The following is a 23,384-nucleotide window of genomic DNA, read 5'->3' on the forward strand; positions in this document are numbered from 1 at the left end:
TATTTGTTTACCTTATAGAATGTTTATGTTTATTTCACTGAAGACAGCAAGTCGATTTCCACTCGCCTATGACTAAAAAATTTTTTGCACCACGCCTTTTATTAATTAAAACAACGATTTGCCTTCGTATGTGTATATAATTTGTTTTTTTTATTAATTTTTCAGATTTTTAGCTTTTGTTTTCCATGAATTATTACCCATTTTTTTTAATTGTCATTGGTTTAGTGTGTGTGTGAGTTTTGCAATCGATACTCAGATTCATTTATTTATATTAATATTTCAATTAATTGTTAATTGTGTGTGTGTGTGTGTGTTATGTGTTGATGTTGGCTTTGTTTAAATTATATCTATGCCGTTTTTTTATACTTGCCAGCTCGTTCATTTGAATTGATTGTGGTGAAATAAGAAAATTCGCATTTGTTTTTGGTTTTAAATAATTTAATACTATATTTTTTTCTTATTTGCTTGTGTGTGTTGTGTTTGTTTTTGTTGTTGTTATTTAATTAATTTAAAAATTAAACTAGTCTAGAAATGAATCGACAAGCAACTTTGTCATAATTTACAAACAAATGTTTTAAATAATACAATTACAAGTAGCATATATAATTCATTCATTTTTTTTACAGTGTACACTTACGCCTGGTTTATTAATTTTTACAAAATGTAATTTAAACTTAAACGCTAAGTTTTCTCAATTTTTAGTTTTTATATTTATTTAGTTTAATTTATACAAGTCTTGTAGGTAGGTTCGTGATTTCATTTCGATAGTGTTAGCGGAAAGTGTTGCAGGTTGAGCAGTGTAAGTTGTGTTTGGTTGTGTGTGTGTGTGTGTGTGTGCATTGGAAACTCGGAAAGTCAAAGAACTGTGCAGAAAGTATGAAAATTGTTGCTCGTATTCGCTTATTAACTGTAGTATTTAATATTTTAAATATGTTTTTAAAAAAGTGTTTAGCTTAATGCTTTTTAGCTCGATTTGCTTGTTGATTTAAAAACTTTTCAAAAGTGTTGCACAAACATTTTAAATAACTTTGTTTCTTCACGTGTATTGTTGATATATTTGCTGCTACTATTTCTACTACTTTTTTTTGCTGCTGTTTGTGTATGTGTGTGTGTGTTTTTTTAACGCTGTTTAAATATTGTATTTATGTTTTATGTAAAATGCAATGCTTACACTTTTTTTTTTGTGTTATTTGAACTACTACGAAGCTACTACTTTTTTATTTAACTTTTAGTACGTTTTTTTTTGTATGCGCATTAAACTAAAAAAGGAACATATACATGATTATTTATTAATTACACAATACATATCATATTAATAGTTATGTTTTTAATATATATTTAATTTTTTATATATTCATAGTACTTTTTTTTATAGTCAGAGTCAGTTTTTGTGTTGGGGCATTACAATTTGCAATAAATTAAGTATAGCATTAAGAACTGAATTATTATATGTTGAATAATTAATCACAAATCATTGATGAAAACACTTCCATTCCATTAAATTGGGTTCTCGGCGACGACGCTCTGCACGCTCTTCTTGGTCCGTTAAATTCCATTACAATTTTTCTTCTTCTACTTATCATCATCATCATCGACGTCTCTTTACATAATTTTTGACGCGGCATTACCATCTGCTCGTTATAAAGCAAACAATTCTATGTACGAAGTACGAGTATCTCACGGATACCTCTCTAAGTTTTATACACAGAAATTTACAGTGGGGGGTAGGGGGGCGTAGGCATATAGTGTGGGATTTTACAGGCATATACAGTTTAGTTTGTTTTTTTGCAGTGTTCAGAAAGGTACTAAAAATCAGTTGAACTTTTTATTATATATGTGTATATGATATATATATATATATGCTAGTTATATCGTGTGTGTTTCGTTTCGCTTCGTTTTATAAACAATAAGTGTCGCTAAATGCTAAACCTTAAATTCGTTTTTGTTTTTAATTATATATTTAGTTGTATATATTTTATTTTTTTTATTATATTCTGTTCGATTGCATTTGATCTATGAGAAACTAGTGCCCATTTTCATTTTCGCAGATATTTTTCTTTAAAAATTCAGCTCGTTTTTACTAACATATGCATTTTTCACTACCGTTTTTTTGTTTTTTATTTTTGCCATGATATACTAGATATATATATTTACAGTTTGTATGCAAGTTTGTAGCGTTGTCGTTGGCTAGTTAATTCGCCTTTACTTTGCGCTGCTAATTTTAAACTTTTTTCCATTTGATCAGTGGGTTCAATTGTTCGACGCGTGGTGCTCTCCGCTTTAAAGGGGAGTGGCGGGTACTACACACTATATAAGTGTAATTAGCTTTATTTTGTTTGTGTATTTTTTATATTTTTATTCAAATTGTATATCCGTGTAGAGTTTCAGCGCTGTCAACGAGAAGAGATGGGGAAGAAAACATATTTTTAATTTTGATTTAAAATATATCAAATTATTTTTAATGCAATTAATTTAATTTTTTTTATTGTTTTAGGAGCAAAATAAAACTATCTATAGTAAATATATTTAATTGAAAAGCGTAATTTTTGAATTGCATTAGAATAATTTAAACTAAATAAATTTGCTTAAAATAAATAAATAATAAATTCAATATTATGAAGAATAAAAAAAGTGGTTTATTAATTATAAAAATAAAAGGCTTTTTTTCATGTATAAAAATTAAATTTTTGTAGTTTAATAATTTATTTTCAACGCTTTAAAGGCAACAAAATAAATAAGGAAGTTAACTTCATAATTTAATTATTACGTAAAAATATAAAAATAGCAAAAAGAGTTTGAATTTAGATAAGCTTAAATTAAAAGTAAGTTTCATTATTTTATTTTATATTAATTTTCTTTTATTTTATTTAAAGTGCTATATCTGATTTTTATGTTTCAACTTACCTCAAATCCATTCAATTTGGGGTTTTCATCAATGATACCACAGCCTATTGTTTTGTGTTCTCATCACACTGTTCGTCAACGGATTGGAATTGTCGATTGCTTTTGTTGTTAATGTTGCGGTTGTTGTTGTTGCATTTCCATTTCCGTTGAGATTCGCAGTCAATTTAGTTGAGTTCGTAGAAGCTTCACAGTTGGTTGCAGCAGCAGCAGCAGCAGCTGCGTTGGTTGCCAGCTTTAAGCTGCGACTCAAATGCACGCCCACATCCTCTGAAGCGCCGGCTGGGGAGACAGCAGTGGGTCGCTTGTAGTCCGCCGGGCCGCCGTCGCGTGTAAGTCGCAGCGCTTTGAGATGCTGACGCTGCTGATGATTGTCGCGCAACGTTGAGGGATGATGCTTGCCACTGTTTGTGGCATGTTGCTTGTTGTGCAGCGTCAGGCTATATTTGGGCTTGCTGGCGAGCGTGTTGGAGCTGCTGCTGGCAATGCTCAGATGTTGCGGCTTCTTGGGCATGGTAGCGAGATTAGTGCGCTTAGCCACGCCCTGCTCAGCGGCCGTTGCTTGCTCCGCTGCGGCTGCAACCAACTTGAGTGAGGCTTCGAACTAGAGATTATCTGGATAGCTGCGGAAATTGTAGGTGCGCGCGCGTTGGAATTCAGCGGCGGCTGCGCTGTTGCCGCTGCTGTAAGGATTGATCATGGGCGCTGTAGATTGGGAATTCATGGTGCCCATGCCGTCATCATAAATGCCATTCAGCTGATCCTGCGCTACGCTGCTGTGGCTGCTCTTGCCGCCGCCGCTGCTGCAAGTGTTGGTATTCGAGCTGTTTGAGCCGCCGCCGCCGCCGCCGCCCTTGATGGGCTTAAATATGGCTGTGGTGGCATAGTATTTCTCCATGGGCGGTGGCGGCACAGTGGGCGGTCGAGGGAATATGCTGCTCAGCGGTGGCGGCGGCGTGCGTCGCACATTCACATAACCGCCGGCGGCATTGGCCATTTTAGTCGAAGGCATATAGTCCTGCATATGCGGCACTGCATAGCCGCCCTCGGGCACATCTAAAAGGGGAGAGCGGGAAAGGATTTCGCTTAGTCAGGCAATAGCGGCAAAAATTTATTTGCATTAGTTTGCGAGCCATAAAATATGGCGCCGCTAACGGAAATGGGCGAGCCCCCAAAGGCTAACGCAGGTGGGGACTTGGGGCTATATACACACCTGTATAGTCTGGCGTCATATTACATTGTAAATCATTTACCGCTGCGTAGCCGTTCACAACGCCGCTCGTATACATGTTCACATTGAAGGGCTCGTGGTAAAGACTGTTCTTGCCAATCGAGTCGCTGTCGTCGACGCTTGCCTGCAAAACAAAACCGCAGCAAAGAAATTCTAGCATTAGTCTTTACTATATATATATGCATGTGTGTGTGTGTGTTTGTGCGTGTGTGCGTTTAATAGAGTGACAAGTAATGGCAATAGGGCCACATAAAAATTTAAGTTTGTGCTGCAATTTTTAGCACTTAAAGGCAGTATCAGGTTGCTGGTCATGGCTTTTAGCTGCTAGCAACAATATTATTACATTTTATTTGCCTTTTTATTAACCAATTGTTATGTTAAAAGCTGCAACAACTTGGAACTTTCAACTGCTTGCTGCATCGATTAGCAAATTCTTATTTCTCTTAAATTGACATACAAATTTATTAGCTTAATTTGTTTAGTAACTGCAAATTAGCAATTTATGCATTTTTTCATTTATTTGCTTCATAATAAATGTGGCAAATTCTTATTGCTACATTTCTTTTAAATTTAATTTGCTTAGCAATTGAAAAATCAATAATTTATGCAATTTTGTTATTAACTTGCAGCTGTTGTAGCAATTTTAGTCCCTTGAGTGCGACTTTAAGTGTAGCTCAATGTCTTGAAGTATTTTTGCTCTTAACACAATTTCTTGGCCAAGCAGAGAGACCACCTATAATTTCAATTTAACAGCGTTCTGGCATTTTGAGAGCCAGGCAAACAAAAAAAGGTACAAACGGTCTTATAAGTTTCGTCAAATGATTTTTCTTTTGCATTACTTTTATTATAATATATTAACTACTGCATATTTTAATTAAGTTTGTTATGTAATTATTTTGTTAGTTTTTTATTGCAAGTTTTGTGGCACTGTCAATTTTTTGTTTGTTATTTATTGCTTAATTTTGTATTATTAATTTTTTATGTGTTCACGACCTACATATTTTTGTATGTATCTGATGCATTTTTTTTTATTAAAATTTGTTTTGTACAATTTTTTAGTTTTTTATTTCAATTTTTGGTTTCTTATTTATTACTCAATTTTGTTTTATTTAACTAATTTTTTGTGTTTTCACGGCCTACATATTTTTTCTGTACTTTTTTTAATATATCTGTTGCATTTTTTAATTAAATTTGTTAATTCAATTGTTTTATAGCTTTTTATTTCAAGATTTGTGGCACTTGTAATTTTTTGCTTGTTATTTATGACTTAATTTTGTTTTAATTAATTTTTTGTGTGTTCACAAGCTAAATATTTTTTTTGTATTTTTTATCTGATGCATTTTTTAATTAAAACTTTTTTAGCCTTTTTTTCAAAATTTGTGCCACTTGTAATTTTTTGTTTGTTATTTATTACTTTATTTTGTATTATTTAATTAAGTTTTTTTTGTGCTTACAGCCTACATATTTTTTCTGTATTTTTATATATATATTATGCATTATTAATGCGTCTCTAGAAGTCGACTGTGCTCGACTCTGTACATTTTTTTTGCACTACACAGCACTTAGGCTTAAGCTGCCACAAATCAACACGAGCGCAGTCGAGCCAAGCCATTAAAAACTTCTATTAAATATATGTATAAGAAAAGCAGAAGAAGAAGAAGAAGAAAATAAAAAATAAATGCCGGCTGTGGCGTCTGGTCAAGTGTGTGGCGCACGTAGCAGCAGCAGCAGCAGCAACGTGGCAGCTCCACGCTACATTGAACAATTATGTGGAAAATTTGAGTCCGGAATTTGTGTAGCACACAAACTATATATATATGTGTGTGTGTGTGTGTGTGTATGTGTGTTAGGCTCTCACCTTAATGCTATTGCCATTGGGTCGATGCTTGTCCACATTGCCGCCCAACGTGTTGGGATTGAAGCTGTATTGGAATGCGTCGAGGACATTGCTGCCCCTTGCGCGTTTAGTCCTCGATACGATGAACAGGATAATGGCAACCAGCAGTATAATTATCGTTGTTAGAACAACAATGACAACGCCAATGAAGTTCGCCTCGTTCGGCTCCTGATCAATGGGGCGTGGCGCAATTACTGCAATGGGCACAAAAAAAAAACACAAATTGTTTAAACAAAAGGCGCATTTAAATTAACATTCAAAGGCTGCTTTTGCGCATTGAACAGTATTTTACGAAAATTAAATGTAAATATTGTTCAACTAAATAATTAGCAAAAAAAAAGTGTAAAAAATTTCAGTTAATTGAATTTACTTACGTTGCGGTCCATTGTTATAGTTGTTGTTGTTGTTGTGTTGGCTGCTGGCATCGCTGGCGCCAGCATTGTTGCCACCTCCGCCGACAACCGAGTTGGACATTTTGTTTTTGTTATGATTGTGCTGATAGTCGTTGCTCTGCAAAGGATATTCGCGTGTATCCTGCGCTTGACTTGGCCCATTGCTGCGCTGCTCCAGCTCATCGGTGAAATTTCCTACCGCAGGCACTGCAAAGAGCAAGAGAGAGAGAGATAGAAAGTTAGTATACAGTGGTGGACAAAATAATATTACCATATATTATATATATATGTATATGAAGCCAAAGATATTTTCAGTTTAAAGATTAAATTAACAACAATTTTCCTAACTTGAAAAAAAAAATTTTAAATTAAATAATATCAAAAATAAATGAAGGAGAATGAGAATGGGAAACAATAATATTTTTTTTAAATTTCAATCAATATCTTTCGTTTTTTTTTGGCTCTCAAAATATTTTCTTCAATAGTTTTTATATTCTTAAGCTAAAAATTAAATAGTAGTAAATACATTCGAGCTAATTAAGAATTTCAATTTTTAAACATTTTTATATGTGCACAAAATATTATTTTTAATGTTTGTGCTCAATCTGTTCACATTTTTATATATGCTGAAGTAAATTATTAGACAGAGCTATATAAAATCATTTCTTTTAAGCGTCCCTTTTTGTTTGTCCACTACTGTATATAGTTGAAATTTATATCATCAGCCAGCGCACAGCTGCGCGCTCTTCTCTCTGATTAGTTTTCGATGTTGTTTTCATTCTTTGCCGCTTACACCTTTCGTTCCACTTTAAATTGTTTAGCATTCGTTACGCTTTTCTTTTACTTTCGACCTCTAACGCGTTCATTTCCTGCTCCGCTACTAAATTTATACACAGCTGTCTGCCGAACTTATAAATATGCATGCGTTTTTCCATAGAAAACGCAATTTGAGGCCACATATATTACAGTTTATAATAGTTGAGGCTAAATTTGTTGCATGTTTCATAATGCCGACTGCTGAGCTGTGGCATGCGCTTACTTTGAAGCCAAACTGTTGCAGCCTAGCAGTTATAGTTGCAGAGTTAGCTGCTCAGAGGGGTTTGTTATTAGCTTAGCGCGCACCTGCGACGCATCAAGCGTTCACTTTGATCCAAGCTTATGCTCTGGCATATGTCCCAAAGTGTTGTCATTTATCTACGCTAACATCTTTGCTAACAAAAGCGAGTCCCGTGGGGCAGCATAAGAAGCAGCAGCAACTGCTTGTGGGGGTAGCCAAAAACTGAGTGGGTGACCCCGTTTTGCGCTCTAGACAGAGTAAATGGGCGTAATTACTGTTGTATGAGAAGAAGAAGCAGCAGCTGAAGGCTGAAGGCTGCTGCTGTTTTGAGTTATGTCGCCCGGTGTCGCCTGGAGGACACCAAGACAGGACATGCCGCTCTCTGAAGTTTTTGTGCTTGGGCTGTTCCTTTGTTTTGTACGTTAGCATTGTTCTATTTGTTGATGTTTTTATATCTGGCATCTCTGCTTGCGCTTGTGGTCGTCATAAAACGTTTAAAATAATTAAAATATTTCGTGCCACATTTATCACACACACACATGCAACGCAACGGGGGCAAGCTCAAGTAATGGCAAATATGCGGCATATCCTTTTTTTTTTTGCTTTTGTTTGTCGCCTTATAACTAATTCTCTTTTGTATGCGTGTCCCCAGGCAGCGCTCGCTCCTTCTCTCTCTCGCATTGTTTTCTGTTGTCTTTTGTATTTTTAGAAACCTTTAAATACAACTCGCAATCACCGCAAGCAAATCTCACAAATTGGGGTTAAATCTCTATAGTGCCTGATAAAAATATACGCACACATACAAAGATATGTGCCCCTACCTTGCAGTACGTGCGTTTCTTTTGTTTATCCTTACCCTCACTCTCAAGTGCAGCAGCAGCAGCAGCAAAAAAATAAAAATAAAAACCCACAAAAAAACAGCTGGTTTCACTAGTTGACCCCCCTCTCTACTGCGCCCCTGTGCCTTGTGCGTGACAAATGCTTCGTCGTCGTCGTTGTGGTGTTTGTTGCTCCGTCATGTAATTGCTGCCACCAGAAAACGCAGCATGTGGCAGCCACTGCTGCTGCGCTGTGGTTTGCCAGCTTAAGGCTTTTGATTTGAGCCAAGGATACGTTGCTGCTTCAGCTCTTAGCTGAGAGCAACGCATGTCATGTTCTCAGTCCCAAACTGGGCAACAATTTGTGCTTGGTAATGCCTGCGGTAGGCGTTGATGTTCTTACGATCTTAAGTGTCTAAATGCTTAAGATCTTCATCATTGAGCTGAGTTTTTGAAAATTATTTAAGCAGAAGTTCTTTCAATTAGTTTTGCCATATGCTTAAATTTTTTTTGCAGTGTCATTATGCAGAGAACAAAAGTATTTAATTTTTATAAATATTTTCTAAAAAGTTGCCAACAAATTTTATATATAAAATTTTAATTTTAAGCGCCTTTTAAATTATTATATATATTTTTATATATATATATATTTAATTTTATTAAAAATACTTTTTAAATACTTTTAAAATTGTATGGAATTTGTATGGAATAATTTTTATAAACATAAATCGTTTATACAATTGAAAAATATTTATATAAAATACCATTTTTTCATAGCTCATTGTTAGGCAATAAATTCGATAGTGCTATTTATTTAATTTAGTAAGATTTATTTAATTTGCTTTATAACATAAAATTTTGCCCATTAAATGTTTCACTCTTTGCTTATCGCTTAGCCCAATAGATTGCTATATCATATAATGCTTCGTTCTTTTTATAATGCTTGCCATATGTTATTTCTTCATTCCATTGTATTTCTTTCTTTTACTTTCTTCAGCTATAATAGTTATTTAATGCTCTAATCTTTTATAACACGCTTCCGCTTACCTAGACTCATCTTAAATATTGTCTATAGGTCGATTTTATTATAGACTTAATGTATTTATTGCTTTGCTGCATAGCTAAAACTATTAAGTCTGCCCCTCCTACGGTTTGGCCCTAAAATCTGCTGCCAGCTGTATATATCGCATATAATTCCCTATTCATGCGGCACGCTCTATTTAACTCATCAATCAAAATGCCGCTGGCAGAGACTGACGTATAATATGATTGCCCCTGCCCCCCAAAACAGTTCTACAGTTATTTTCACACCTAATGCGCACATTGATTTTGATAATTCAACCCTTGTGTGATCTTTGGACTGCAGTTAGCGATCGTTGAGCTGCCAGCCCCTAAAAATTCTGACAGTCAAACTGCACTACAATTTAATAAGAGAACTGTCAGTGACGCTAAGCTGGCTAGGGTAGGGTGGGGGTTGGGCTGGATGGGCTAGCTACCCCTAAGCCTAGCGCTTTGTTTACTTTTGCAGCGTTGTAAGCATTTTATTGACTTTGCAACATGCACACAGCCCCATCAGGCACATTTTACAATAGTCTACGCTTATCTCGCCTCTGTCTCTCTCACTTGGTTTGGCTTGGCCTGGCCCTTGTTGTTGGCCAAATGTTGGGAAAAATGTTTTGTATGCTTTGCTTTGTGTGCACTTGAAAGTGAAATGAAGCTGAATGAAATGCATTTTGTCTGTTCTGTTCTGTCTGAATGCCAAGCACGTTGCACTTACCAGATATAAAGCTGATCTCGGATAGCATTATCCATTTGACGGCAAAGTACAAATTGATTTTCAGATATTTGCCCACACGATGATGCAGCTTAATGGTCACATCACGTGCATGATCCATTATAGTATCGGGCATATAACTAAACTGCACTGGTTCGCCAGAGAAGTAACGTCCGCCAATGCTGAAGAACACTTTGGCATGCACAAAGACCTAAAAAAAGTTGAAAAATTGATTTGAAATTTAATATTTTGATTAACAGTAGACAAAAATATTTACTAAACAGCCATAGAAATTACTTAAGTGTTTATTTCATATTAAAAATAAATGTATTGTGCTCAATATAATAAAAAATAAATTTTTTTATAATTATTTACTTTATAAAAATAATAAGCAAACAAACAAAAATATTTACAGAGCATAAAAATACTAAATTATGATTAAAAATGTATTTTAAAACAAATTAATGGTTAATTAAAATAATTTTAAAGTAAAAAATGAGAACAAATATTTATTAAACTAACAAAAAATAAAATATTAAATTTTATTTTATTTTTTATGATGCAACATTTTTTTTTAATAATTTAAATAATAAGTTTGTGGTGTAATAAAAAGTGCTAAATATTTTTTAAATATTTAAATAAGTGAAAAGTTAAATATTTACACGTTGAATTGGATAAAAATAAATTTTAATGCCTAAAGCTCGCAGGTAAGGGCTTGTGGTTAGACTAAGGGTTAGTGGGGTGGCTTTTATATTTTTGTGGAATCAACTTTAAGCTTCTTTATACACACCTGCACATCCTTGGTGAACATATTGTTGGTGTGTAGCACAATGGCGCTGAAATTGCGCACCGTATCGAATTTAAAAACAATTTCAACGGGTTTACCCAATAGACCAGGCGTATCATTGCGCCAGCCAATCCATTCATAGCCTGCAAAGCAAAAATAAATATAAATATATATATGAGTTCTAAGTAAAAAGGGAGCAACATACACATATATAATCTATAGGCTCGCCACATATGTTTAAGTGTGTGTGTGTGTGTGTGTGGCATGTGGTATGTAAAGCTATTTAAGCCGCAGCAGAGTCGAGTCAATGCCACAAATTTTTTTTGGGGGAGTGAATGTAGGCAAACAAACAAATAAAACGAAAGCAGGCACGGCTGCCCCTCATAACTAGAAATTATGGCCAAAGCGACATTTAAGCCATTTATTTATTTATACATGTATTTTTTTTCTCGTTGTTAGCTTGGCCTTAATTCGTTTGCTATAAGGTAGGCAAGCATTTAAGTTAAGGCAATATTAACTGAGAGCCGACTTGCAGGCGCCACGCCCCCCCTCATACTAAAATATCGATTGCAATGCAAATAAGTTGGAGCCAGTCAGTGTAATAAACATAAAAAGCAAGCAATGTCCATTTCAAGTCCATGGCGAGCATAAACAGCAATAGTTATGCGGGTAAACTTTTTATACACTTTGATATTCTTATAAAAAATAGAAAAGGGTAGCAGCAAGTTGTACCAAATGTTTGTAACAGGCTGGAAAAAGCGTGACTGACTGCAAAAATTGATTAGAACGACAAACTGAGTCGATTTAGTACGTCTGTTTTTACGTCTGTATGAGCAACGAGAACTCAGCGACTTTGAGAGCTAGAGCTGCCAAATTCTTTATGTAGCTCCTTCTATGCTATACGCATATCACTGTTAATTTATTTTGTTTTATTTCCTAACCCACTCCGAAGAAATCGAAAATAAACAATTAACTTCCACATTATTTAATGCAAAATACTGAAATAAATCACAAAAACGCTTTATGAAGTGTCCAAGCTGATGCCCTACTCAAAGTGTATATAAAAGTTGTTTGCACCCAACTTGAATGCGCTCAATTGTTTAGTCTGACTGTCTGTCTGACTGTCGCGACGACGACTGCATGTCTAATTGTCTGACTGCAAAGTTTTCTACTTAAAATCGCAAGCGCGCCGGCAATGCAAAGTTTTCAATAATTTTCGATTATTGGCCATTTGCCAAAAAATCAGCTTGGCATTGCAGAAAAAGTTTATGCGGAAATGTTGAGGCCATAAATTATCAAATATGCATAATGTTTACATATTTACAGCCCCAAGTCGAAACAAGTTATTATTATTTATATTTTGTTTAGTGTGCGCGCACGCAAAAAACTTTTGGCGAAACTTATGCCCAGAACTTTTGTAATTATTTGATGTTAATCAGTTTATAGTATATATATAAGGCTATAAATCTTAGTCAAAATGGGAGTTGGGCGCTTGCTTACCTTTGCCAAAACCATGAATATCGGTGCGGAAATTGTCTTTGCCCTTTTGGCCATCAACGAGTTGACCCAAACCGTCGACATAGCGATCGCCCTCCTCATTGCCATCGTAGGTCTTATCCGATAGATCAACTTCCATGCCACGTTGCACGCCTTTGGGTATGCTATAGGATACGATGCCTTCTGTAAGTGGAAAAGAATTAAAAAATTTGTTAAAAATAACGCATGGCATGTAATTTAAGTAGTTGCTCCCCTAAGCTGTGGAATTGAGTTACGTTTGCAACATAATTTCATTGTCTGTTCAGTTCGTGGTTTATATTTAGCCCACAGTCTGGGGTTTGGAGTTGGGAGCTAGGCTATCCTCTTTCAATGTCAAAGTCAATGCAAGCAGCTGAGTCATGCGTTACAGTTTTAGCTAAAAGTTTGTGCACACAAATGTGAGTGAGTGAGTGCGGCGGGCAAGTGTTGAGCACCCACATAAACGAAGATGTGAGTGAACTAAAAATTATCCACAAGTTTCCAGCCAGAATAATTTTGGATACTTTACAAGCTTTGACTTCTATTTGATTTCCCTCGATAAGCAAATTAAATTCAGTATTTTATATGAAGCAAGTTTAAGTAAAAATCGAGGAAAAAAAAAAGTTGCTGCTTATCAAATATTTCATAATAATTTCATTCATTAATTCATTATTATATATTATATGCTGCTAGGTTTCCATTCTTTAAGCTACTTGAAAATGTATAAAGCGGTTTTATATTCAAATCTAGCTTGAAACAAGCCAAACTGGCAACACTGGCGACGGCGGGTTAAACGCATAACTGGGCAACAATTACATTTCGATTGCTGCCAGCGCCACTCAAAATAATTACATAGCAACCCGCCAACCAATTTACTACCCAACGCACGTGTCGTAGACAGGACATAGATATAGCTATGCTTATATATTAATTCAATATATTGTGCTATACTCTAATAAAATATATAATTAAGCCTTAGACAAACGGCACACGCATTGCTAATGAGCGCTCAAGCCCAATCGGTTCGGAAAAACTTGCATTAATTATTATTTAATTTATTTATAGTTTGCCTAGCTTAATTACAATAATTAGCAGCCAAGTCCTTGAGCGAACAACACTTTAACTCCAACAGATAAAGAGTCTGCTTCATATATTTAATTAACTGTAAAGACATTTCAAGCTGCGCGTTTTACATTTGTGTGCGACAGCTTCTCATGCAATGACCACATGTCCCCCCCACCCCGTCACTTAACACTGCCCCATGTTGCATGTGAGCACGCGATTTTTATTTGCGTGTCGAGCAACGACACAAAACTAAAAACTGCCAAAAAAGAAAAAAAAAGCAGCAACAAAGTCCTCGCAATGCGTGTCCACAAAAGAAAACAAGCTTACTACACATATGTGTATACATATATATATAGTATATAACTATATGTCTCGACATCGCATATAGAATGTAATTTGTTTCCTTTTTAGCGCACATCACGCAAGCATTGACTGACAATGGGGCCAACTTTGGTTGGGGGGCAGCAGCGAAACGATGCGACGCGCTTTTTGTTGATGATTCAAATCGTTGAATGTTGAATGAATAAATAGTTACTTCGTTTTCGGTGGTTGCTACTTAACCACACTGAGTTGCCAACTTGCTTAAGCAATTAGAGTTCAGTTTGGGGGCGGCAGTTAACAAGCAAAGCCTCGCATAGCACTCAATTTATATGCATAGAACGCATATTTGGGTCAATTGAATAATATAAAAACGGCTGGCACAAAAATGGGAAACTGTTTTTGTTGCTAAACAATTCAAATTGAGCGTTGTACTAAGCCCCAGTGGCGTATGAGCAATTAAATTGGGTTCAGGACTTAGGTGCTGTATGGGATTTAAATTGATTGAATTTTCATATGCAGACTTAGTAGAAATTTCTATTTTGTTTAATTGAGTGCACAAAAATTTTACAAAAATTTTCAACATTTTTAGAACACAAATTTATGACATTAGAAACTTTATGAATTTCAATTTAGTGTACAAAACTTTGCAAAATTTTGTTTAAGCAAAAAAACTATACTGAATATTTTGAAACATATGTAAAAAGAATTTTTATAAATTTAGAACATGTTAAAATTGTTGTAATGGCAGCGCATAAAACGTAACTAATTTTTAAAAACACTTGTTAGAGCTTTAAAAATTTAGTTAAAATTTTTTTACATAAATAAATATGCTAAGCAATTTATAGCATTCAATTTAAGTGTGTAACAATTTTTTAATATTTTATATTACAGATATTTGCATTTAATCCGAGAAATTTCTCTTTACTTAAGCTTAATCCACTTAAATCATAATCTTTGTATTAAAGTAGATTATTTTTGCAAAGGTTTCCCACCACGCTCAAGTCTAAACCACGCGTAACTCTTTTAGTTGGCTTCACCCACACACACACACACACAAAGTTGAAACTTTCGATTGCCAACAAAAAAAGAGTTAAGCTAAGCTACCGCTAAATAGTCATAAATTATGCGCTTTGGCTTTTGTATTGTTGCAGACATAAATCTTCAAGCTCAACGCTAATCAGTTGTTGCATTTATAAGCTGCAATTTAGCCTGAAAAAAAATGAACTCATATACAAGTCGAAAGAAATTCCAAATGCTTAAATCGTAACAAATTTGTATTAAGCTTTGCCCATGAAAAAAAAATCAGTGTGTGTCACTTTGGTGGCTCGAAGATTATCTGCAGGGCATAACGTGACCTAAACCCAAGCGCTGGGTGTGGTCGCCCACGTAGGTGCGGCAAACACATTGATTTGCATTTAAAATGTGCGCATAGAAAATTTATGGCTACAATTTATAAACAATTATGTGTTTTTTTTTGGTTTAAATGTTCGTATCGATGAGCGGCTACAAGTTAAATATTTATTGATTTCTTAGCGCCAGTTTATGTGGCGGTCTGTCTGTCTGGCTGGCGTCTAGACTTTGGAGTTCTGGCGCTTTGGCTTAATGCGCGTGCTCCCTTTAGGCCACGGCGCTTATCTCGTTTAATTTGCATATGAAATGCGCTGTGGGGGCCAAAAGCAAATGACATGGCTGCAAATGCGGCAAATCAGGCAACCGCCCATTAGTTTTGGCCAGCAAGCTTTGCATGTCTCCCCCACACACACACACACACACATGCACAAAGGTCGCAGTGGCGCCAACTATTGCGTTAATTTACGGAATAATTTCAACTTCCGCGTTCGCTCCCCACGGTCTTGACCAAACAAATTGTCATTAGGCGCGTTGTTGTTGTTGTTGTTATCGCTACCTGTACATTATAGAAAAATTTGTTTGTCCAGACTTGTTATAGTTGTTGGCTCGTGCACTACTTGACAATTGCGTGCAAACAAAATCAACAACTGAACTGAACTGCAGACGTTTTTGCCTTGTTTGCCATTTTGCTCGCTTGTCGCTCCCTCTCAGACTTTAGACTTCAGACTCTATGTCTGCATTTCGATTTGACTCGATTTCTAGCCTTGCTCGGCTCTGCTCTGCTCTGGTCTGGGCCCGTACACTAACTAACCAAGCAAAGCCAAATGTCTGCACGCGATGTTTCTTAGTTCTTTTTTTTTGTTGTTGCCACAAGTACTGCCTGCCTTGTTGCAAATGCCACAAATTGCGTGCCACATATGTTTGCATGTAGTCAACAAGAGTCTGGCATTAAAATCGTTGCTGTTTTCATATTTATAAAACTACAAAGAATGCGCAGATTAATGTTATTCAACATAAAATGACCATTTAGGTAATTATTTGAAGCATTTATGCATATATAAAAAATAAAGCTTTAAATATAATATAATCTGTATTTTATTTGAGTAGCAAATTAACATTTTTAAATTAAAAAATGTTCGCAATTGAAATTTCTTGTCTGATTTTGATATAAAAGTTTTTCATGAATTTTAACAAACACACAAAAATATTTTACAAACGGTTTCTTTTGATTTTTACTAAAAAAAAGATTCAATTAAAAAATGTATTATTTTTTACCCAATATTAATTTTTATTTAATTTTTTATGCAAGCTGCGGTTTTGAAATATTTAAAAATAGCTCTAAAGCTTAAGCTCTAAAGAAAATAAAGCTTATAAAAACTTACGCTGTCAAAAAAAAACTTAAAAAATAAATTAAATTGTGCAATTTTATAAGCAAAAAACTATCATAAGACTGCTCAGTTCAACTGAAGTTTTAAGCAAGAAATTTTACTTAAAACTGTTGCTACAAATTCTGCGCAATGTTTCATTGAATTTGAATTTTATTTAAAAATGCCTTAAGCGCTTTTAGCTGTTGTTGCATTAGCGAAATTTATCAGACTTATGTGCTGCAACATTCTCATGTGGCAATGTGGCATGCCACATGCCTGCAGCAAGCTATGCTAATGCACTGAGCCGCACTAACTGCGCACTTTAAGCCGCTTTGGCTGCGCCTAATAGCCGCCTAGTCCATGGCTGCTAAGCTAGGGCCGCTCCCTAGCTGAAGAGGAGCCTCTGCCCCATGTCCACTTGGAGCGGCTGATAAATGAACGCTGACACTAAAACTCTGTTCGCCTTTCCGCGCTATCATTGCTCATGTCCAGTTTTTATCGCGCTCGTTTAAATTTCAAAGAGTTGAGCACTTACCTTCCCAGGGGCAGCCAACGATCTCGGCGCGCAGACAGACAGTGCGATCGTATATGCCATATGGATATATGCGTATCTTTGAGGCAAATATAATCGGCTGCAGCGCATTCTCTACCTCGCTGTAAGTGTTGATGTTGCCCGAGAGTATCTGCAAAAAGAAAAAAAAAGTCATTTAAATATTGCAGCCCAAGTTAGTGGCAAGTGCAGGCGTGCGCACCTCTTTGCCCTGCGTGTTCTTCCAGCGCTGCCATTTGTCAAAGCCTGGACGCCAATATTCCAGCACATATGCCTCGGTATATTCCTGGCCCTGACCCTTGCCGAAGCGTCCCTGCGTGCGAATAGCGGTTATCACATGCGTCTGCAGCAAATCCACCTGTAGATATTCCTTTAGAGCATTCGATACCATATGCTTGGGACACCAGGCTCCGCCATTATTATCGGTTTTCAGTCTGCAAAAAGCAAATAAAAAAACAACAACTTTATTAATTAACTGCACGGTAGCTAAGCGCTAAGAAAAAAAAGACAAGTGGGCGCCATCAACTTTCATATACACTTTGGACTAGATCAGCATATCAGAACATAACAAAGTTTATGTGTAATTTATTTCATATTTATCAATATTTTTAGTTGCCACACATCGTTTTATTTTAAATTATTGTGGAAGATGGAGAAAAGAATATGAGCGAATTGTTACGGAACTAGCAGAGCATACTAAGAGCAAATTTAGTTGGTCTAGCTCTTATAGTTACTGAGATTCTGTTGCTCATACCGACGGACGAGCAGCTGAACATTACTAAATCGACTCAGTTTGTTGTCCTAATCAATACTATACACCTTATATGCTCTGCCACGCCGTCTGCTGCCTGTTACAAACATTTGGCACAACTTTATTATACCCTTTTCCACTTGTTTATACACTTTGACATTTTTGTAAAAAGTGTATGCGTAAACTTGCAACCAGTTGCAGCAAAATTTTTATAAATTAATTGACATTAAGCGTGCTGGCACCACACGGGGCGTCAGGTCCATAGCTGGCGGCGCAGTTTGCCACTGACATTTGTGGGCGCTACCCAACCCCAAGAGCGGGGAGGGGTGAAGCGTAGACAGCTCGTCTCGTTCGTTAAGCTGTTGCGGTTTTCCAGACGCAGCAGGATGTTGTCTATGTAATTAAGGATTAATTTAAGTTAGGCACAGCCAGTCGATGCTGCCTCTCTCTCTCTCTCTTTCACTCTCTCAGCTTAATCAATATGCGTCTTGTGCCAGCTTCCACATGCTGGCGTATTGATATGTTAACCACTACAAATAGGTTTTTCGGTTTATATTTCAATTAAGTTTTACATGCTTGATTGCATTTTGGGGCCTTAATGCTTAGCCATTATTCATAGCCTGTGACTAGGCCTCCTGCCTGCCAGCCAGCCAGGCAGCCAGCCAGCTCGCCTGCAAATTGCTTCATTTTCATTTTCATAGCCTGGCTCTGGGCCTCTGTAGTGTCTCAGCCAGGCAAGCTGTGCTCTCTCTCTCTCCCTCACTCACTGTTTGTTTGTCTGGACAGGTTATTGCATTTGATTGCAATATTTATTTAGTTGCTCCGATATTGGTTTTAGTGCATTCTGGCACATTTACAATTTGTTATTAATTCTTATATGGGCCCCTTTTTCAGCTCAATTAGTTATGTGTCTTCCGCATCAATTGAGTTGCTTTGAACAAAGTTAATTTCATGTAAACTCAATGGCCCTTTAGCATGTCTCTATTGTGTGCTTGTTATGTTCAACAGGCATTGACAGCACTTGCAGCTAATTTATATCAGTTTAGTACACTTACTAAAGCATGACTAGAGTAGCTATTAAGCTTACAATGGCAATGGCACAACATAACAACATAAATAATATTTTTAGTACAGCATTAATTTGTATGCAATTGAGAAAAATAAACTGCTTTTTAAATAAGCAGGCCATTTAATGGCAAATAACAATTTAGAACATTTAGTACTTTTTTAGTACAGCATTAACTAAGTTTGTTTTTAAATCTGAGCAGCGTTAAAATACGTATTGCTTTTTATAACGTAATTAAACAAATTTAAGCAATTTAGAACATTTAGTACATTTTTAGTACAGCATTAACTTACTTTGTTTTTAAACAGAGCATAGTTAAAATACGTATTGTTTTTTAGCACGCAATTTAATTTAATTTAAGCAATTTAAAACATTTAGTACATTTTTAGTACATTAACAAAGACATATTTTTTAAAGCTGAGCAACGTTATAAAGCCAGCTGCTTTGAAAAACTTGATGATTTTACAGTATGAATAAATCCAATTACTGCCCATTAACTACTTGCAGACCACAAGCGTTGTGCACTAAAAAAAAATGTAATAATCATTACGCACAGGCTGCAATTATTTTCAATAGCAAGAGATCAAAGTAGCTTTATTAAAAAAAAAATGAACTGAACTAAAGCAGCGCGCCCACAACTCGTTTAGCGAGGAAAAAAAGGTCAATTTAATCAACATAAAATTGCTTAGATTTCCTCTTCGGCACTGCCAAGCTACTGCCCGCCTAACGTTTACACTGGAGCCCAGGCCCAAGCCGTAGTAGCTCATGAAAGTGCTGCTAAAGCAAATAACCTAAGGGCATCAACATAAGCGAAGAAAAAAAACAGAAGACTAAAGCAAAAAAAAATCAGAGAGTAGAGAAACGCATAAACATCATTTAAAATGCTAATATCCGCAGTTATGTGCATTTCAACTTGACTTTAATTATTGTTATTGCCAAAGTTAACAATCTGCGAGAGCCAGAGCCAAACTGATGGACTGCAAGAGCGTCCAAAGCTAATCAAGCGTCGACTTGTTTTGCTGCTGCTGCTGCTGATGCCTTTTAATATGTAAGAGGTTGTAAATTTAATGACTGGACCCTGGGCGACGTTGCTGGTAATGAAAATCAAACAGCGCCAACTGTCATTAAACTAATCTTTGTAATTCAATAGCAAACAAGTTGCCAAGGGCTAAAGTAGTAGGCAAATGCGCTTGACTTGGTAATGAATTACTTTAAAGTTGCTTAGTCAGGCTGCTGCACTATTGAACTAGCAAAAGAAAGTTTAGTGAACAGCGAACTTTGTGTGTGGCAAAGCGAATGGTAAATTTCTTGCATATATTATAAATAAGATTTAAATAAAATATTTGAAAATAGCTGCTGCTGACAAACAAAATGTTTGTTAATAAACTAGATAAAGCTTTTGTTGAATAGTGAGAAAAAAATATTTTAAGTCAGAATCAATTATAAAAATTCCAAAAATAATTAATGCTAATTATATTTTTTTATTTATAATTTATTTATATTACTTATTTTTGTAGTTTATTATTTGTATTATTTCACATTATTAAATGAAATAAATATTGCCGCTAATTATATTTTTTTATTTATAATATTAGCTTCAAGTTTTTGATTTTTTTAGATTATTATTTCATTAAATGAACTAAATATTGGCAATTATTTTCGAATGCTGATTTAGCACACATTGCGCTGTCAATGCCAAAAGCCCAAAGCTTCGAGTCAGGTAAACACACATCAAATGCAGGCTAAAGACTTGCAACAAAGCAAAGGCGCAACACAAAATTCCAGTTAAGAGCTGCAGCTCTCGAGTGTATTTTGTTTATCTCAACGTGCTCATCACGCATCGTTTTGTGGTTTTTTACTTTAGTGCCAGCGCCATAAAGGGTTAATGTTAATGTTGCCTTTGTGGTCGGTCGGCTATTTATATATATAGCGGGTATATCTGGTGTGGCTGTCAGTTAGCCCTGCACTTGAGTGTTTTTTAAGTGCACGTCTATAAACGCAGACAGCAAAATTATAACAGCCAGTGAAGACACGTGTGTGTAGTCTGCATTGATTCTGCCGTAACTTACGTGGTAATTGACATGTTTATGGTTTAAATGAGTGCTTTACTTTATTGGTGGCTTTTGTAGCCGTTGCCTGCTAATTACTTTTGCCTGCGTCAGTCTGTTCATCAATCATTGGCAAAGTCAATTGCAAAACTTCCGCTCAACATTGCCTCAAACTTCCTGCTGCACATAAAACGTTTTGAAAAATCAAACGCATCAATAAAATGTAAACAAACAAAACGAAAATTTCATCAAACTTTCAGCAGCTGCTTTGGAAATTGCATTTAATTAGCATTTGCTTGATCTTCGTTGCATATGCATGAGTTTTATTTCTTTAGCTATTGAAATCGAGCAAAGGCGTTAGCTGCTTACCAAAATATTTGTAAAGCCTGAGATATGCAAAAAGGCATTAAGGTAGGGTGCAGCAGACTTGTTAATACACTTTGATAAAGAATTAAAAATTAAATTAAATTATTTTTATTCTTTAAAATTGATTAAAAATATTTAGGTAGATAGAAAAATGCACATTACTATTAAAAAAAAAATGTTTAATAATTAATGGGCACATTCGACTTGTTGATACTTTGAAAATAGATTTTTTTTTGCGATTTGTCAAGTAAAGTTAGAAATTTAAATGCAAAATAAACTTAAGCTGCATTGACTATAGAAGTTTCTATATAGCAAATTTCTAACTCTTATAGTTTTTGAATTATTGCAGCTCATACAGACGTATACATACTCAATTGACTCAGTTTCGCTTTACTTTATGCCTGTTCAATACATTTTCAACATACCCTATTTATTATTTTTTTTATAAAAATATCAAAGTATCTACAGCACAAAAACTTATTTTATTTATTTATTTCTGGCAGCGCTTTGATTTCGTTTGCCGCGCTTATCACGCTAATGAAGTTGTCTATAAAATTAGCAATTAAATGGACGCATTGTTGATAAGCTTTGAAAGCAACTAAAGCTAAGATCAGAAGGGTTAAGTGGCAGAGCAGATTGAGTTGTGTATGAGAGATCAACATATAAAAACTAAAAGATAACATAAAACTTTATGTTTACAATAGATTAGACTGGCTTTTGATGAAGTTCAACATATAATACGAAATTCTTTTGTCATGCAAAAGTTAAAGCTGACGAACTTGTGTAAATTGCTTTTTATCTGCGCGCGCTGATCTTGAGAATTATAAAGATTTATGCGTTGAATTGAATACGCTAACAACAAACTAATGACAAAATTGTTGCATAAATAACTAATTTTGAATTTTTTTTTACCTTGCATGCTGTGGACCAACGAAGCCCGTATCATGAGCTGAGCTAGCTGTAATTTGAGCATCTGTTATTGCGCCCGATTCCATGCCCAGCGGCATGTTGCATGTAGCTGTAAATAGATAGAAGATAATATGGAATTATTTTTAGATTTAATAGTTGACGCCCTAGCCAAATCTATCAAAGCAAGTCAAGCATCAATTTGACTTTTTTGACATGCGCTGCAAAGTGGGAGTAGAGCCTTTAACAGTTTCCCAGGCTCTGGTGCTATCTACATTTAAAATAAGGCAGCACACTTAATCATTGCCAAAGTCAAGCCAGAACGGGCAGAACCGTCAACTGCTTTACTTAATTTATTGCCCCACCGATTGCAATTCCCAAACCCAAACCCAAACCCGTGTCGTGTCTACAGTCGAGTCTGGTTGGCCTTTGATATGTGCCACCGCCATTGGGCTCTGTCTAGCTTGTCTGGCTGCCTGCTGACATTTTCGCCAGAATCAACACTGATTTGACATGACTTTTGTTGCTCAGGCAGCACAGCATGGATCAGCTTCCAGTTTGCCCAGCCGAGAGATGCAGTGCAGCCAAAGGTGCGTGCATTCGTTTAGAAGTTTATAAATAAACAGACACACACACACACACACACACACGCATGCAGCGAGAGAGTGAACCTGGGCTGGGCTGGGCTGTGGCTCTTTGCATTCGCACTTGATTGGGTTTGATAGCTGGCAATGCTAATGTGTAGTGAAGTCGTGGCCAGGGTTAGGTTGGGGGTCAGTCCCTCAGTCGGTTGCATATTGCAAGTGCATTCATTTGGAAAATTGTTGCATGTTCAACTTGCAACAACAACAACAACCAACAACAGCAACTGATGCTGATGTTGAGGCACTTCCATTTGCTTGTTTGCCTTATGTGTGTGGAGTTGGGCGCTTTGGAGTTATAAGTTGTGCAAATATTACAGTCAGACAGACTGAGAGAGCCCGAGCATGTTTATAAATTCGCATTTATGTATTTGGCTTGCTTGATTAACTATAAATATTATGAACAAGATTTGATTTGCCCACAGACAAAGGCAAAAGTTCTAGATATAGCTCTCTCTCTCACTCACTCACTCACTCTCTTTTATATGCACTATTTGCTTTGCTTGTAGCTTATAAACAAGACAGATAAACAAGATATTACTTTGCCAGAGCCAAACGTTAAGTTAAAGCAATAATAAAAG

The 23,384-nt window shown here is 35.8% G+C and overlaps 1 protein-coding gene across 1 annotated transcript in view; it reads right to left on the bottom strand.

Moving 5' to 3' along the window:
* Positions 1–1,368: 1,368 nt before the first annotated feature.
* Positions 1,369–23,384, bottom strand: part of LOC108608419 — a 36,665-nt gene continuing 14,649 nt past the window's right edge. The window contains exons 3-13 of the mRNA XM_017999781.2: positions 22,169–22,274; positions 17,228–17,459; positions 17,011–17,158; positions 12,358–12,537; positions 10,861–11,000; positions 10,074–10,281; positions 6,404–6,628; positions 5,991–6,223; positions 4,115–4,256; positions 2,905–3,957; positions 1,369–2,390 (exon numbers count right to left, since the gene is read on the bottom strand). Coding sequence (XP_017855270.1) covers positions 3,506–3,957; positions 4,115–4,256; positions 5,991–6,223; positions 6,404–6,628; positions 10,074–10,281; positions 10,861–11,000; positions 12,358–12,537; positions 17,011–17,158; positions 17,228–17,459; positions 22,169–22,274 — 2,066 coding nt within the window. The 3' untranslated portion in view covers positions 1,369–2,390; positions 2,905–3,505. The remainder of the gene's footprint in view (positions 2,391–2,904; positions 3,958–4,114; positions 4,257–5,990; positions 6,224–6,403; positions 6,629–10,073; positions 10,282–10,860; positions 11,001–12,357; positions 12,538–17,010; positions 17,159–17,227; positions 17,460–22,168; positions 22,275–23,384) is intronic.

The sequence above is a fragment of the Drosophila busckii genome, unplaced genomic scaffold (genome assembly GCF_011750605.1).
Source record: "Drosophila busckii strain San Diego stock center, stock number 13000-0081.31 unplaced genomic scaffold, ASM1175060v1 hic_scaffold_46, whole genome shotgun sequence".
In the NCBI taxonomy this organism is placed as follows: Eukaryota; Metazoa; Arthropoda; class Insecta; order Diptera; family Drosophilidae; genus Drosophila; species Drosophila busckii.